At 43.2% G+C, this 15,559-nt stretch overlaps 1 protein-coding gene across 3 annotated transcripts in view; it reads right to left on the bottom strand.

The window, feature by feature from the left end:
- Window positions 1-15,559, bottom strand: part of cep72 (centrosomal protein 72) — a 234,410-nt gene that overhangs the window by 9,399 nt on the left and 209,452 nt on the right. For all 3 annotated transcript variants that reach the window (XM_068055509.1, XM_068055516.1, XM_068055501.1), the window contains 3 exons: window positions 14,332-14,537; window positions 11,559-11,679; window positions 9,551-9,662 (listed from right to left, as the gene is read on the bottom strand). In XM_068055509.1, the coding sequence (XP_067911610.1) occupies window positions 9,551-9,662; window positions 11,559-11,679; window positions 14,332-14,537 (439 nt within the window). The remainder of the gene's footprint in view (window positions 1-9,550; window positions 9,663-11,558; window positions 11,680-14,331; window positions 14,538-15,559) is intronic.

Here is a 15,559-nt window from a genome sequence, read left to right as displayed (position 1 = left end):
TAGGGCGGTGTTGTCCAATATGATAGCCACTGCTGCAAAGGCTATGGGTCCTGACAACATTCCAGTAACAGTACTGAAGACCTGTCCTCCAGAACTAGCCACACCCCTAGCCAAGCTATTTGGCAATGTGGAAAATTGCCCAGGTATGCCCTGTACACAAAAAGCTGGACAAATCTAATCCAGCCAATTATCGCCTCATCAGTCGACTCTCAATCATCAACAAAGTGATGGAAAGGTTTGTTGACAGTGCTATCAAGTGGCACTTGCTCAACAATAACCTGCTTATGATGCTCAGTTTGGGTGCCACCAGGGTCACTCAGCTCCTGATCTCATTACAGCCTTGGTTCAAAGATGGACAAAAGAGCTGAACTCCAGAAGTGAGGTGAGAGCGACTGCCCTTGACGTCAAGGCAGAATTTGACCGAGTATGGCATCAAGGAGCCCTGGCAAAACTGGAGTCAATCGGAATTGGGGGGAAACTTTCTGCTGGTTGGAGTCATACCTAGCACAAAGGAAAATGGTTGTGGTTGTTGGAGGTCAATCATCTCAATCCCAGGACATCACTGCAGGGGTTCCTCAGGGTAGTATCTTAGGCCCAATCATCTTCAGCTGCTCCATCAATGAGGTCAGAAGTGGGGATGTTCGCTGATGATTGCACAATGTTCAGTACTGTTCACGACTCTTCAGGTACAGAAGCAGCCCATGTCCAGATGCAGCAAGACCTGGACAACATAGTCTTGGGCTGGTAAGTGGCAAGTCACATTCGCTCCACAAAAGTGCCAGGCAATGACCATCTCAAACAAGAGAGAATCCAACCATCTCCTCTTGATGGAGGCATTACCATTGCTGAATCCCCCACTATCAACATTCTTGTGGTTACCATTGAGCAGAAACTAAACAGGACCAGCCACATAAATGCTAAAGTGGCTAAAAGAGCAGGTCAGAGGCTGGGAATTATGCGGCAAGTAACTCACCTGCTGACTCCCCAAAGCCTGTCCATCATCTACAAGGCACAAGTCAGGAGTGTGATGGAATACTCTCCACTTGCCTGGATGGGTGCAGCTCCAGCAACACTCAAGAAGCTCGACACCATCCAGGACAAAGCAGCCCGCTTGACTGGCACCCCATCCACCACCTTCAACATTCACTCTCTTCACCAGCACGCACAGTGGCAGCAGTGTGTACCATCTACAAGATGCACTGCAGCAACTCACCAAGGCTCCTTTGACAGCACGTTCCAAACCTGCGACCTCTACCACCTAGAAGGACAAGGGCAGCAGATGCATGGGAACACCACTACCTGTAAGTTCCTCTCCAAGCCACACACCATCTCAACTTGGAACTAAATTGCCATTGCTTCACCGTTGCTGGGTCAAAATCCTGGAACTCCCTTCCTAACAGAATTGTGGGTGTACCTATACCCCAACGACTGCAGCGGTTCAAGAAGTCAGCTCACCACCACCTTCTCAAGGGCAATTAGGGATGGGCAATAAAATGCTGGCCTAGCCAGCAACGCCCGCATCCCATGAACGAATAAAAAAACTAGCCACATGTAGCGAATTCCATGTCTGATTAGTATGAGTGCATCAAAACATGGGCCTATGGGCACACGTCAGATCTGTCACTGAATGGATGCTGCCAAATTGGGGCACATCCATACATTCCACTGATTGTTCCAAAAAGGAAACAAATAATAGCTGGCAGAGAGCTACAAGACCAACTCAACACAGGCTCCAGCACCTCTGCGGCATACCCGAGTGTGACTACCCAGATAAGAATAAAAGCAAAATACTGCAAATGCTGGAAATATGAAATAAAAACAGAAAGTGCAGAAAATACTCAGCAGGTCAGGCAGCATCTGTGGAGAGAGAAGCAGTGTTAACGTTTCAGGTCTGTGACCTTCCATCGGAACTGTTCTGATGAAAGGTCACAGACCTGAAACGTTAACTCCGCTTCTCTCTCCACAGATGTTACCCAGATAAGAAGTCTGGCCAAAACCTCTGCCATGCAGCCAAGGGATGGTCCCAGAAATAGGGAGATGCTTTCCAGATCTTGGAGCAAGAAGGGCAGAGTCCCCGCTTCTCGCACTCTTGCAGGCCAACAGTACCACACCAAGAATGTTTCCCCTGTGCATGAGAACCATAGACTTTTTGTACCTTTGGTGATAAAATGGAAAGGTGAAATGCAGTGCGTGAGAGTTTTTTTGAGCATTGAGTCTGCTTTACTTCCTTGATTGCCAATTATTGGTTATCTGTTATAAAAACAAGAAATGCTGGAACCACTCAGCAGGTCTGGCAGCATCTGTGGAAAGAGAAGCAGAGTTAACGTTTCGGGTCAGTGACCCTTCATTGGTTATCTGTTGTTTGGAGAGGGCTCAGCTTAGCCAATCCAGGCGGGCAGAAGAAAAGAAGCCCAGCCAATAATGAGAAGGTCCAAGAGGGCACATCATGGCGAATGGTAAGCATTCCTCAACCTCATTCTGGATGGTGAGCTGGATGGGTCTGGACGGAGAGGAGGGGAAGATCTGGAGAGAGAGGAGGGATGGTACTGGAGGGAGAGGAGGGGTGGGTCTGGATGGAGAGCAGGAGCGGGTCTGCCGCTGCAATCAATAAGGGCCATAATTGGGTGCTGAATGGGTAATTCTGTCAGCTGTTGTGGAAAGTGACTGGAAGCCATTGTGCACAAGGTTGCTTGCAGAAAATAAGGTGCATTATTCAAAGACATTTTCAAACGTATGCACTCTGTATTTGACAACATTTCTGGTGGATTTGCAGAAGAGTACATTAAGTTTCTTGACTGAAATCAACCCCCATTCATCAAAAATTAGCTCTGAAACAATTTCTTTCGTCTTTAGAAGTAAAATTAGTGCCTCTGGCTAGAAAGGTGTAGCCCAAGCTACACTTGTGGCTAGTCAGCGATTTCTATTAGTTGCCACTGGGCTAGGACCTGTGAATTTTTGAGAGGAGACGCACTCAAATTTAGATCGAGCCTGGAATACTTGTGGGCTGCGGTGTGGGAATACTCCAGATTCTAGACTGTTGGAACATGAAAGGGGCTGGAGTAACCAAACATACATGCACACGATAAACAACTGAATACAACCATCACCATTGTGTTTGTAAGATATGCGCCAAATGTAAGCATGTAGCAGTTTAGCGAGGATTTATTCAAATCTATCCTGACTTTATTCTGTTTTTTTGATAGATGGACACATATTTGTTTCAGTGCAAATTTGTCTGCTATTAACATTGCTCATTAAGCAGCCATACATGGGTTGCAAGTGGCAGCTGAAAGCAGAGTGAAAAGAAAGACGTGCATTTATATAGCACCGTCAACAACCTCAGGATCTCCCAAAGCACTTTACAGCCAATGAAGTACATTTGTAGTGTAGTCACTGTTGTGATGCAAGAAACACAGCAGCCAATTTGCACACACCAAGCTCCCACAAACAGCAATGAGATAATAATCAGACAGTCGGTTTGAGATGTTGGTTTAGGGATAAATATTGGCCAGGCCGCTGGGGAGAGCTCCTTTGCTCTTCTTTGAAGTGCCATGGGATCTTTTACACCCACCTGAGGGGGCAGACGAGGGCTTGGTTTAATGTCTCATCCGAAAGACGGACCTCACCTGCTTGGCTCCTTACTTCAACCTAAGGTTTTATTACAGCTCTTTATCAATTCCTTTCTGCCTAGATAAGGCAAGGTTAACTAATCAAAGAACTCTATTTTTAAATTCTGCAGAGAGTAATGAGCGGAGGAGTTTTATTACAAGTACCTTGACAACATATGTTTTATCCAAAGTTTGTGTGAGTTGCTATTAATATCTAGATGAGTGCCTGCAAAGATCTATTGAGTAATGACACCAGCTTGTGCAGGGCTAAACCATGTGGATTAATACAGTCCCAGGTACAAGCTCAGGGAGGTCAGCTGTGATACTATAACTTGCCTCAGCAACCCCGGCTAAGGAGAAGGGGACTAAGAAAAAAAAAAATCAACCAAGGTTTAAAATGATAATATGCTACTTTAGACCAGCATAGACTTAGAGGTGACCTGACAGAGGTATATAAAATATCAAAAGGCCTATTGTTAGATTATTTCAGTTTGACAGATTGAGGAGGATGAGGGCACCTCTATGTTGTGCATTTAAACTACACAAGAAAAAAAGACTTGTATTTATACAGCACCTTTCACAACCACAGGATATCCCAAAGCACTTTACAGTCAATGAAGTACTTTTGAAGTGTAGTCACTATTGTAATGCAGGAAACAAAGCAGCCAATTTGTGCACAGCAAGCTCCCACAAACAGTAATACGATAACGAGCAGATAATCTGTTTTTGTGATGTTGATAACTCCCCTGCTCTTCTTTGAAATAGTGCCATGGGATCTTTTACGCCTACCTGAGAGGGTAGACGGGACCTGGAGTGGGATTTGAACCCACAACCTTGTGACTCTGAGGCAACAGTGCTACCAACTGAGCCACAGCTGACAAGAGTACAAATAGGCTAGATGATAGGTGGTTCCTTCTTTTCCCAGACAGTAGTGAACCTCCGGATTGCGTTGACAGCTTGTGTGGTGAGCGCTAACGTTCTTTCAAAAGGACACTACAGTTGTTCTTGGCTGGGCCAGGGATAGCAAAACTGTTTTAAGGATAAACAGAAGCATAGTCAATGTGGGCTTCTGGACTGGTTTTGATCACCTGAAGGGCTGGAGAGGAATTTACCAGATATCCCCACCATCCCTCCCCCTCCACTTTTTGACCCTGTTTTACTTCTAGATTTTTGCCCCCTCCCAGGAAATTACATGGCTGCCTGGGAGGGTGGCGGGGAGCAATGGGTGGCTAGTCAATGTTCCAGGCATACTGAGTGTGAAGCAGGCTTGATGGACCAGCTGGTCTTTTACTGCCCGCTACTTTTGTGTGACCTCCACAAGTTCAAGGAGTCAGCCCATCATCACCTGCTCATGGTAACACTCTGCCTCATTGTGCAGTGATTCCTGTTGGAAAGTGCACGTGCTTTGGTTTCAGCTGAAGTAAAGTGGGGCTCAGCAGCAATGCCCTCCATGACCAAATGACCTATACTCAATGTCTTGGGTCACATGCAAGACATTTGGGTGAGGTACTGAATGGCTGCCAACATCTGCAGAACCTTTCCCCAACAATAGTCAATGTCTTCAGGAGAGGAAGGGGAGGATGGGGTGGGGCAGGGATAGAGGTGAAGGGAAAGAAACGGGGAGGAAGAATTAGTTTTCAGTATATGTGACTTTGGGGAAAGGCTGAAGAGAAATTTGGAGTAGATGACAGCATAATACCACAAAAATGCATTCACTGCTTAAAGTCTAAAGAGAAAAGCAGTACAGGCATTTAGCTATTTGATAATAGCCTTTTTAAAACCAAAGTGATCTATTGTTCCAGTAATGTACTATACAGAATGTGCCCAGGTGATACAATTTCAAGCGAAGAGTTATAGGAGGTTTGGTATTAACATGCTGTGTTACAGGCTGATGGGATACAGCCTGGTGTCCACAATTCAGATGTTTCGCATCTGAGGTCAGCCTTTCTCCAATACAAGAGACTGCCAGCTTTAAGGGTGTTCCATTCTCTGTACTGCATGGTATCATGACATGGGCTAGGAGTTTCATTTTCCCCAAGGAAATATTACGTTGCAGTATCCAGACATATTTAATTTTCAAGAAAAGGACAGAATAAACTTCAAAACTAAATTAAAACAGGGAGTCAGCCTTGGTTCAGTGGTTGCACTTTCACCACTGAACCGGAAGGACATAGATTCAAGCCCAATTTCACAGTCTAGAGCACATCGTTTAGACCAACACTCAGTGCACTACTGAGGGAGTGCTGCACTGCCAGAAATGGCATCCTTCAGATGAGATGTTAAAAGGGCAGACGGACCCTTGGTTTAAGTGGATGTAAAAGATCCCATGGCACTGTTTGAAGAGCAGAAGAATTCTAGCCAATATTTATCCGTCAACCAACATCACTGAAACAAAAGATTATCTGGTCAGTTACCTCATTGCTGTTTGTGGGACCCTGTGCACAAATTGGCTGGCATATTCCCTACAGTAGAACAGTGACTACACTTCAAAAGTACCTCATTGGTTGTGAAATGTTTGGGATGTCCTGAGGTCATTAAAGGTGCATGTTCTTTCTTTCCATTAGGAAGAGGGCTGAGAATTACTAGGGCTTAATTTAAGCCATTATCATGCATCTTCTGGTAGCTAAATTCAAAGCAGTGGCTGGAATTAGATTACTTATCTTTTCCGGTTAAGAATGGTTGTTTTGAGGAGGGCAGGGAAGAGAAAAGGTATTGTTTCTTTAATACAAAAAAAGGAAATATGATCAGAATTAGTAAGGGAAAACAGGTCAACAAGAAAATGGCTGTTTTCATGATAGAAGTTTCCATAACTTATCATAATCAGGTTGATCTTGCACACTAATGCTAATCACATATATTTACCTACTACTGAGTAAATCAATTCAAGATACAGAATTGGCTTACCACAAATGGTAATGAGTGAGCAGTTCCAAATTTGTGCATCAATGGCATTATAAACATTAAGAATCATTAGCAATAGATTTTTGAGCTGGCACGCTGAAGTGTTTTGCAGCATTCTTTGGAACTGACACTCCCACGCACATAGAAATTCCAGTTATAAAATATTATGATAGAAGCCCTGGATACTGCAAACAATTAGTTGAGTGTTCATAACATTTACCTGTCTTGTTCTGCACTCTTCAAAATTATTGTTACTCTTTGAACAATCATCAGGAGCACTTGTGTGTGCTAGTACCGATAATTCAAAGGAAACTTCCTGTGTTCAACACTTTCAGATTTGTGAATGTACTGCACACTGGCATTCAATTTACTGGTAATGTGCTCATTTATATACCCCATTAAAAATGCTGTATCTATTCTCAAAATACTCAATGTACTATCTGAAGATACACACATACTGTTGATTGGACTTTCCCCAGAAGGACTGACCAAGTTTCCAGGGGTGAAGAGGTAACTGCAAGGGAAACATTTAATTATACAGCATTTGCTCCGAATGCATTTTTATGAACCTAGATTTAATTTTTCTAATTTATTTTTCAATGTCTGTATATTAAAGATAATCTTTGCACTGCATACTTTCCCTTATTTACTTTTTGAAGTGTAGTCATCCATTACACTGACAAACACAGCCACCAAGTTACATTCAGCAAGCTATCAAAACAGCAAATGAGATGGATGACCAGTTTATCTGTTGTCGGCTGTGCCCGCACAGAAAGGAATGTTGGCCAGGACACCAGGAGAAAGCCCAGCTCTTCTTTGACAATCCCACGTGACCTTTTATACCCACCTGAACAGGCGGATGAGGCCTCAGATGAAAATCTCACCAAAATATGTGCAGAGCAACAGAGGAAACTGGGGGTCATAGTGGGTGAAACACTGAAGGTCCACAAGCAATGATGTGAGACCACAGAGAAAGCAAATAGAGACTTGTACCTTGTACCATTAGTAGAGAACAACCTTTCCTTGTCTAACTTATCTAAGCCTGTCATAATCTTGTACACCTCTATTAAATCTCCCCTCAATCTCCTTTGCTCTAAGGAGAACAACCCCAGCTTTTCCAACCTATCCTTGTAACTAAAATCTCCCATCCCTGGAACCACTCTGATAACTCTCCTCTGCACCCTCTCAAGGACCTATGTCCAAATTTCATAAATGTAACTTTTTATATGAAAAAAAGAAAGTGCATTTATATAGTGCCTTTCACAACCTCAGAACATCGCAAATTGCTTTAAAGCCAATGGAGTGTAGTCACTATTGTACTGTAGGGAAATGCAGCAGCCAATTTGTGCATGGCAAGGCTCCACAAACAGCAATGTGATAATGACCATATAATCTGTTTCCTTTATTGGTCATTTTTGAGTGTTAAATATTGGACAGGACACCAAGCAAAATCCCCCTGCTCTTCAGAATAGTGTCACGGGATCTTTAATGTCCACCTGGGAGGTCAGACAGGACCTTGGTTTAACATCTCAACTCAAAGACGACACCTCCTGACAGCCCAGGAAGGGTCAAACTGGATTATGTGCTCAAGTCTCTGAAGTGGAGCTTGAACCCACAATCTTCTGACAGAGGCAAGAAAGCTCCAACTGAGCCATGGGTGACACCTATATGAGCAAGCAGTGCTGGAGACAAAAGACATGTCCAAATTCCTGAAGCTGTACATGGCACTTATTACCATATTTGCATTTAACGAGGCTCTCGTTCATTCTTCATGAGGCTTCCAAAAATATATGTATTTTTTGGCACCTTGAGAGCCAAGACCAGTGCAAATCCGGTGTGGCCAATCTCCAATCCACACTCAACGGGACACTGGATGCAGCTGGTGGGAACCCTGAAAAACCTGTTCAGAATTAAAACTGGACTCACATGGGAAACATTCTGAGGAGATTCCCTCAGTTGATGTTTTTGGAATGTGGTGTCTTCGTTGAAATGGATATAAACTCTGATTGACAAAGCAGCCTTTCAACTACTGAGCTATCTGAAAATGGATACTGTGGCTTAATAATAATTTGGAACAAATTAATAGGGTAGGAAAGTAGAGTTGATGAAATTCAGCCCTGATCATGATGAATGAAGCAGTAGGCTCAAGGGGCCAATTGGCCTACTCCTGCCCTTATTTATGTTACTAAGTGGTGAAGTAATCCAAGCTAAAAGTATGAACTTTTATCACTAACTTCCTCCTTCTGAAGTGCTTATGGCACAGTACAGACTGCAGTCTCCTGGAAATACTAATAAAAGATTCTCCATTGGGTAACCAGATCCAATTGTATGCCACAAAATGCACGAAGGAAGTCTGCCTCCCTTGTAAGTCTGCATTCTTCTAGCAGTATCCTTCAGAGAGCTCAGTGACCCACATTTTCTGGGGGGAATAAATCATGAAGGGACAATATCACTTATGGTGTTGAGATATTTCGTGACATTACAGCACTGGTGGAGTCCCTCTATGTCCCTGTCGGACCTGTCCCCATGCAGCAGGTTAGATATTGTTTTGCCCCAAATTATTTTATGATAAAAGACAGCCGGTTAATTATTTACAATCCCTCCAAGGCTTGAGGGGTCAGATGGGTGTGAGGTGGACGCTCATTAAGAGGATGAAGACTCCACAAAGCTGATAACCTTTCTTCCACAGATCACACCTTCCACAGAACATTGCCACCTGACCAAGTCATGAGGGAGGAAGGGTGGGAAGGAGGGTGGTCCCTGCCGGAGAATACAGACCTGGATGATGCACTGACATTAAAGGGCATAACAAAGGGTGAGAAGGTTAACTTGGGAATGATAGGGCCATCATCCGATTATGTAATTTTCCTCAGGGATTTGGTGCAATACCAGATCATTCCAACAGGGTGCAAAGGATGCAAACCTGTTATTCACTTCTGGAAAAAAATTGCAAAAGGCTTGTGAGAGTCACTTTTTTTGTGCATGACAGGATTCAAAATACGTGGGTTTAAGAACCTATGCTCCGGTCAAACTGCTGCTACCTGTGGCTTTCCTGGAGTTTATCAGTCAGTTCTTGGATTTTGCTGCAATACTGGACCTGGTGCTTCAGATTGTCAATCTCGCATCGCAGCTGCTGGTTGTGGCTCTGCAGTTCTAAATATGCAAAAAGAGAAATAAGTTTCGGAAAAGTAACATAAGCCTATGTCACCATAGAACCTAGAATATACTAACTGTTGCCAAAGGTGTCCCAAGGTGCTTTACAGCCAATGAATTACTTTAGAAGTGTTGAGGAGGGTGGGGAAAAAGAACAAAAGGGAAGGTTTGTGATATGGTGGAAGATAGAAGGGAGTTGTGTAGGGCAAATACAGTGATAATGGGCCAAGAAAAAGAACGTTGAGCAAGTATTCCGAAACATGCAAAGAAAAGGAAACAAAATGAAAACCGAGATTACAGTCTGAAATTATTGAACTCAATATTGAGTCCAGAGGCAGTAAAGTGCCTAATTGTAAGATGAGGTACTATTCCTCTAGCATATGTTGAGCTTCACTGAAGCACTGCAGGAGGCCAAGGACAGAGAGGTCAGCATGAGAGCAAGGTGGAGAATTAAAATGACAGGCGACCAGTAGCTCAGGGTCACGCTTGCAGACTGAAGGGAAGTGTTCTGTAAAGCAGTCACCCAATCTGCGTTTGGTCTCCCCAATGTAGAGCAGAGCGCATTGTGAGCAGCAAATACAGTATACTAAATTTAAAGAAGTACACATAAATCACTTTCACCTGGAAGGATTGTTTGGGGCCTTGGACAGTTAGGAGAGCGGAAGTAAAAAGGCAGGTGTTGCATCTCCTGTAATTGCATGGAAAGGTGCCTGGGAAGGGGAGGGGCTGTTGGGGGTAACTGAGGAGTGGACCAGGGTGTGGCAGAGGGAATGCCCCTGGGAATGCTGAAAGGGGAGGGGAAGGGAAGGGAAGATGTGTTAGGTAGTGGCATCACCACTGGAGGTGGCGGAAATGGCGGAGGATGAGCTGTTGAATATGGAGGCTGGTGGGGTAAAAGGTGAGAACAAGGAGAACCTTATCGTAGTTCTGGAAGGGGTGTGAGCAGAAGTACAGGAAATGGAATGGAGACAGTCGAGGGCCCTGTCAACCACAATGGGGGTAGAATCCTTGGTTGAGGGAAAAGGAAGACATATCAAACGCTGGTATGAAAGATTGTGTCATCAGAACAGATGCAACAGAGACGGAAAACCTGAGAGAATGCAATGCCTACATGAGTGTGAGTAAGTGTAGCCGAGGTAGCTGTGGAAGTCCATGGGCTTACAGTGAATATTTGTTGATAGCCCAACCCCAGTAATTGGGAAGAAACAGAACAAGGGGAGGCTGATAGGTGCAAACACGGGGAACCCTATTGTGGTACCGGGAGAACTCCCCTGCTCTTCAAATAGTGTCATGGCATCTTTTACATCCATCCAAGAGGGCAGATGGGATCATGGTTTAACATGTGAAGGTTGGCCAGCGGGAGAACTCCCATGCTCTTCTTCGAATCGTGTCACCAGTACAGGCCAATGAGTTGTCAGTTGAACACCTCATCAGGAGCACAGCACCTCTGACAGTGCAGCACTAGATTAGGTGAAATCCTGTAGTAGGGCTTGAATCTAGACCTACTGACTCAGAAACAAGAGTGTAATCAATTGACCATGGAAGCAGTCAGAATGCACCCAGATCAGCAAAGTGTAACTATCACAAATGGTTCTTCTGGTAGTTGTAGAACTTCCAATAAAGCCAGATGAGGTCACTGAATCCTTCGACGAGAAGAAATAGTTATCTCGTCCCCATTAGCTTGTGTTAATAAATTGGCTGCACTGGATGGATTCCTTTCCTAACCTATTGGTGCTGAAGGTCAAGGTTTAGGCACTGCACAATTTGCAAACTGATTAGTTTTTAATCATAAAACAAGCTTTCTCTTTCAAAATACACACTATATCACAAAGTCTACACAATGAAAACACACTGTAATGAATTGAATTCATAAAAGGCCCATTCATAAGAACTCACCTTCGACTTGTTGGTTTGTGGAACTGGAAGCATTAAGTGTTTTCTGTTCCAGTTTTATCAGATGGTTCTGTAAATGATTTTTCTCATCTAAAGTTTGACCTAAACGATCCTTCAATATTTCCTGTTAAAGCAGAATCAGAGTTGATCAGAATCCATGGAAATGGAGTTACATCAAAGGGAAAATAACCAAGTATTTACTTATACAAGTACTCTCCAGAATTTTCTTGTACTGCATTCTCAAGTAGGCAATTGCTGGTAAACTGCACTGTGTGAAACACATTAAGAGACGGAGACAGTAATCATCATTTATGATGCCATCAGGCTGGCCAAGTGCACTACTTGACCATAAGAAGTTTCAAACTGTTTGCCAATACGAAGACCACGGTTCTGCCCAATCCTGCAACCATTGAGGTCAGTTTCACTTCTCGTTCGCCGCCTTGGGCCGTATTCTTCACTCACTTATCAGTTTTTTAAAAAGCCACAAAGAATTCTCAACGTTGTCAAGTATTTTGTTACACTTCCCTCAATAATACACCCAAAGTATTTCCACACACACTTGGGCATCCTCCCACCCATTCTAGCTTCTAAAAAATAGTGTCAGCTACACCAAGGTAAACAGTGCTATCATTGTAGCACACTTTATTAGTTATACAACTTGCAATTATATAATGCTTTTAACATACTAAATTGTCACAGGGCCTTCACAGGGGCATAATCAGACAAAATTTGATAGAGTCAAAGAAGAAGACATTAGAACAGGTGGCTGAAAACCTGGTTAAAGAGGCAGTTTTTAAGGAGCATCTTAAAGGAAAAGAGAATTAGGACAGCTAGAAAGGTTTTGGGATGGAATGCCAGATCTTATGGCCTAGACAGCTGAAGGCACAGCCACCAATGGTGGAGCGAAGGGAGTGGGGGATGCACTACAGGCCAGAAATGGAGGAATGCAGAGTTCTTGGAGGATTGTAGGGCTGCAGAAGGTTAGAGAAATAGGGAGGTGCAAGGCCATGAAAGGATTTAAGCAGGAGTATGAGAATTTTAAAATCAAGGTGTTGGTGGACCAGGCACCACTGTAGGTCAGAGAGTACAAGGGTGATGAGTGAACAGGACTTGGAGTGCATTAGGTACGGGTTGCAGATAGTTTTGGATGAGTTCAAATTTATCGAGAGTGGAAGAAGATGGGAGACCAGCCTGGACACCAATGGAAGAGTCGAATTTGGAGATAACAAAAAGAGAGAGGATATTAGCAGATCGGCTGAGACAGAGGCGGAGGTGGATGATGTTAAGTAGGTGGTCTTTGTGATGGTGAGAATATGGGGTTGGAAGCTCAGTTCAGGGTCAAAGAGGTTGCCGAGGTTGCGAACAGTCTGGCTCAGCCTGAGCCAGTGGTAAGGGATTACGATGGAATCACCGACGAGGGATCAGAGTTCTTGGTAGAAGGTGATGAAGAAGGCTTTGGTCTTCCCAATGTTTAATTTGTGAGGGATACAGTTTTCAATAATGCATTTCCTTCCTGTTGTCACCCACAACTTCAGATCTCTCCTTGGACCTAGTTGCATTTGTTTTTATTTTTTCATGGGATGTGGGTGTTGATGGCAAGGCCAGTTTTTGTTGCCGACCCCTAATTGACCTTGACAACTGAGTGGCTTTCTGGGCCATTTGAGAGGGCATTTAACAGTCAACCACAATGCTGTGAGTCTGGAGTCACATGTAGGCCAGACCAGATAAGGGTGGCAGATTTCCTTCCTCAAGGATATTAGGTGAACCAGATGGGTTTTACAACAATTGATGATAGCTTCATGACACCATTACTGAAATTATCTTTCAATTCCAGATTTTTATTAATAAATTGAATTTAAATTCTACCAACTGCTATAGTGGGATTTGAATCCATGTCCCCAGGACATTAGCCTGAGCCTCGAGATTACTAGCTCAGTGGCATTACCACGATGCCGCCATCTCACCTCACTTGGAGATAAATCTGGGAATTGTGCTACAGGGATGGTTGCCTGAGCCGCAAAAGGTTAGTACCAGTTGGGTATTCATGTGCAACTTACTTCTAGGTTGGGCTCCTGCAAATCAATGTCCAGGTTGCCCAACTGCTAATGCCTATCAGCTGCCCCTGAATAGGACTGTAAGCATGATCTTTGAAGTTGCGCTAAAAAGGTTATTTACATTGAGGACAAGTTGCATTGACTAGGCTTGAATTCCCCTAAATATAGAAGATTAAGGGGTGATCTAATTGAGATGCTTAAGATGATTAAAGGAATTACTAGAGTAGATAAACTATTTCCTCTTGTGGGGGAGTCCAGAACAAGTGGGTATCTCCATAAAATCAGAGCTGAGCTGTTCAGGGTATGTCTGGAAGCACTCCTTCACACAAAGGACTGTGGAAAATCTGGGACTCTCCCTGTTGAAGTTCGGTCAAAACTGAGATTGATAGATTTTTCTTAGACCAGGTATTAAGAATTACAGAACCAATGTTGGGTAGATGGAGTTAAGATACAGATTAGCCACGATCTAACTGAATGACAGAACAGGCTCAGTGGGCTGAATGGCTTCCTCCTCTTCCGATGTACCGCTGCAAAAGGGACCATCTCAATGAAAAGAAAATTGAATAATAAAAACAGTATTGCCCAAAAGCTTACGATGCTAATCTCAATATTTAAAAATTACATTGCTGGCAGAGTAGACCCCATTGAAATGACTGCCCTCTACATGATCTGACTTTCACAGATGTTTTTGTGGGGAGAATTAATGAGCCATCAGTTCTTACCATGTCTCTCTGAGCTTGAGTCAGCTGCACAGACAGTTTTTGGAATTCCTCGATATACTGCTGCTTCTGCTGGCACAGACAGGTTTCCAAAGACTCATTCTTCGCTTTTAGGTTGTTTATTCCTTCTTGAAGCTTCTTGGTTTCTTTTGACTGGTTTTCGAGTACAACTTCCTCCTGAATGGCACATATCATTTTCTTTGCCTGATCTATTTAAACAATAAAAGTGAAGGTCAACAGTAATACACATTATTTATATGCTCTGTTTTCCATATATCAGAGTACAATATAAATGTGCAATTTATTTTGCTAATCTTGCATATAAATAAAGAGCCTCTGACAAACACAAATCAGCATTAATGTTGTACTTCAGGACAATTTAAAAACTTTAATGTGCTAAATTTCTTGCTGGAAACGAGAACCATTCATGCTTAAAGCAGTGTGGCTGTAAAAAGATGGGTCCAATTAGAGGCAAGAAAGATTGTTGGTTTAGATGATGAGGACAAAATTAGATGACGTGTGCAAATGATTAAACGGTACATGGGATACTAAGATTTGTATATGGCTGGGCCATGGGGGAAGTGGGGAGGGGTGAGAGAAGGGAGAGGAAGGAAGAACGAAAGGAAAGAAAAGGAAAGGGTCTCTAAACACTGATGAAGTCAGTTGCTGGAGCATCAGAAAGCAGCTTCATAATGAAACTTGGACTGGCATTCTGGATCCTGTCTGGTACTGGGTAATGCTGTGCAATCAGCCACCATCAAATGTCCCTAACTTGGAGATATGGTGATCGAAATGAAAGTTATTACTATGGAGCCACTTCATGACTAACCAGTGATCAGTGCATTTCCCAGGGCGATGCCAAACCTAAAATGGCAACTCAACACAGAGCTGAAAATCAATAAGAAATTCTGCTTTTTTTTTTAAAACTGTTAGGTCAATGAGGAAGAACTTTACATTTATGCTCATTGCAAAAAGAGGAAAGACTTTGTTTCATTCTTAGACTTTACTCAACACTCCCGAAGATTCTGCCAAATAAATAAGCAATGATGAAAAGAAAGAAGGTCTTGCTTTTATATGGCAATTGTCACAACCTCTGAACATCCCAGTTTGCTTCACAGATAATGAAGCATATTTTAATGGTTGTCATTGAATTAAGGAATAAATATTGACCAGAAAACCAAGGAGAACTCCCCTGCTCTTCTTCAAAATAGTACCATTAGATCTTTTACGA

This window comes from Heterodontus francisci, chromosome 2 (assembly GCF_036365525.1).
Source record: "Heterodontus francisci isolate sHetFra1 chromosome 2, sHetFra1.hap1, whole genome shotgun sequence".
NCBI classification, from domain to species: Eukaryota; Metazoa; Chordata; class Chondrichthyes; order Heterodontiformes; family Heterodontidae; genus Heterodontus; species Heterodontus francisci.
This window is presented reverse-complemented; position numbering and strand designations above follow the sequence as displayed.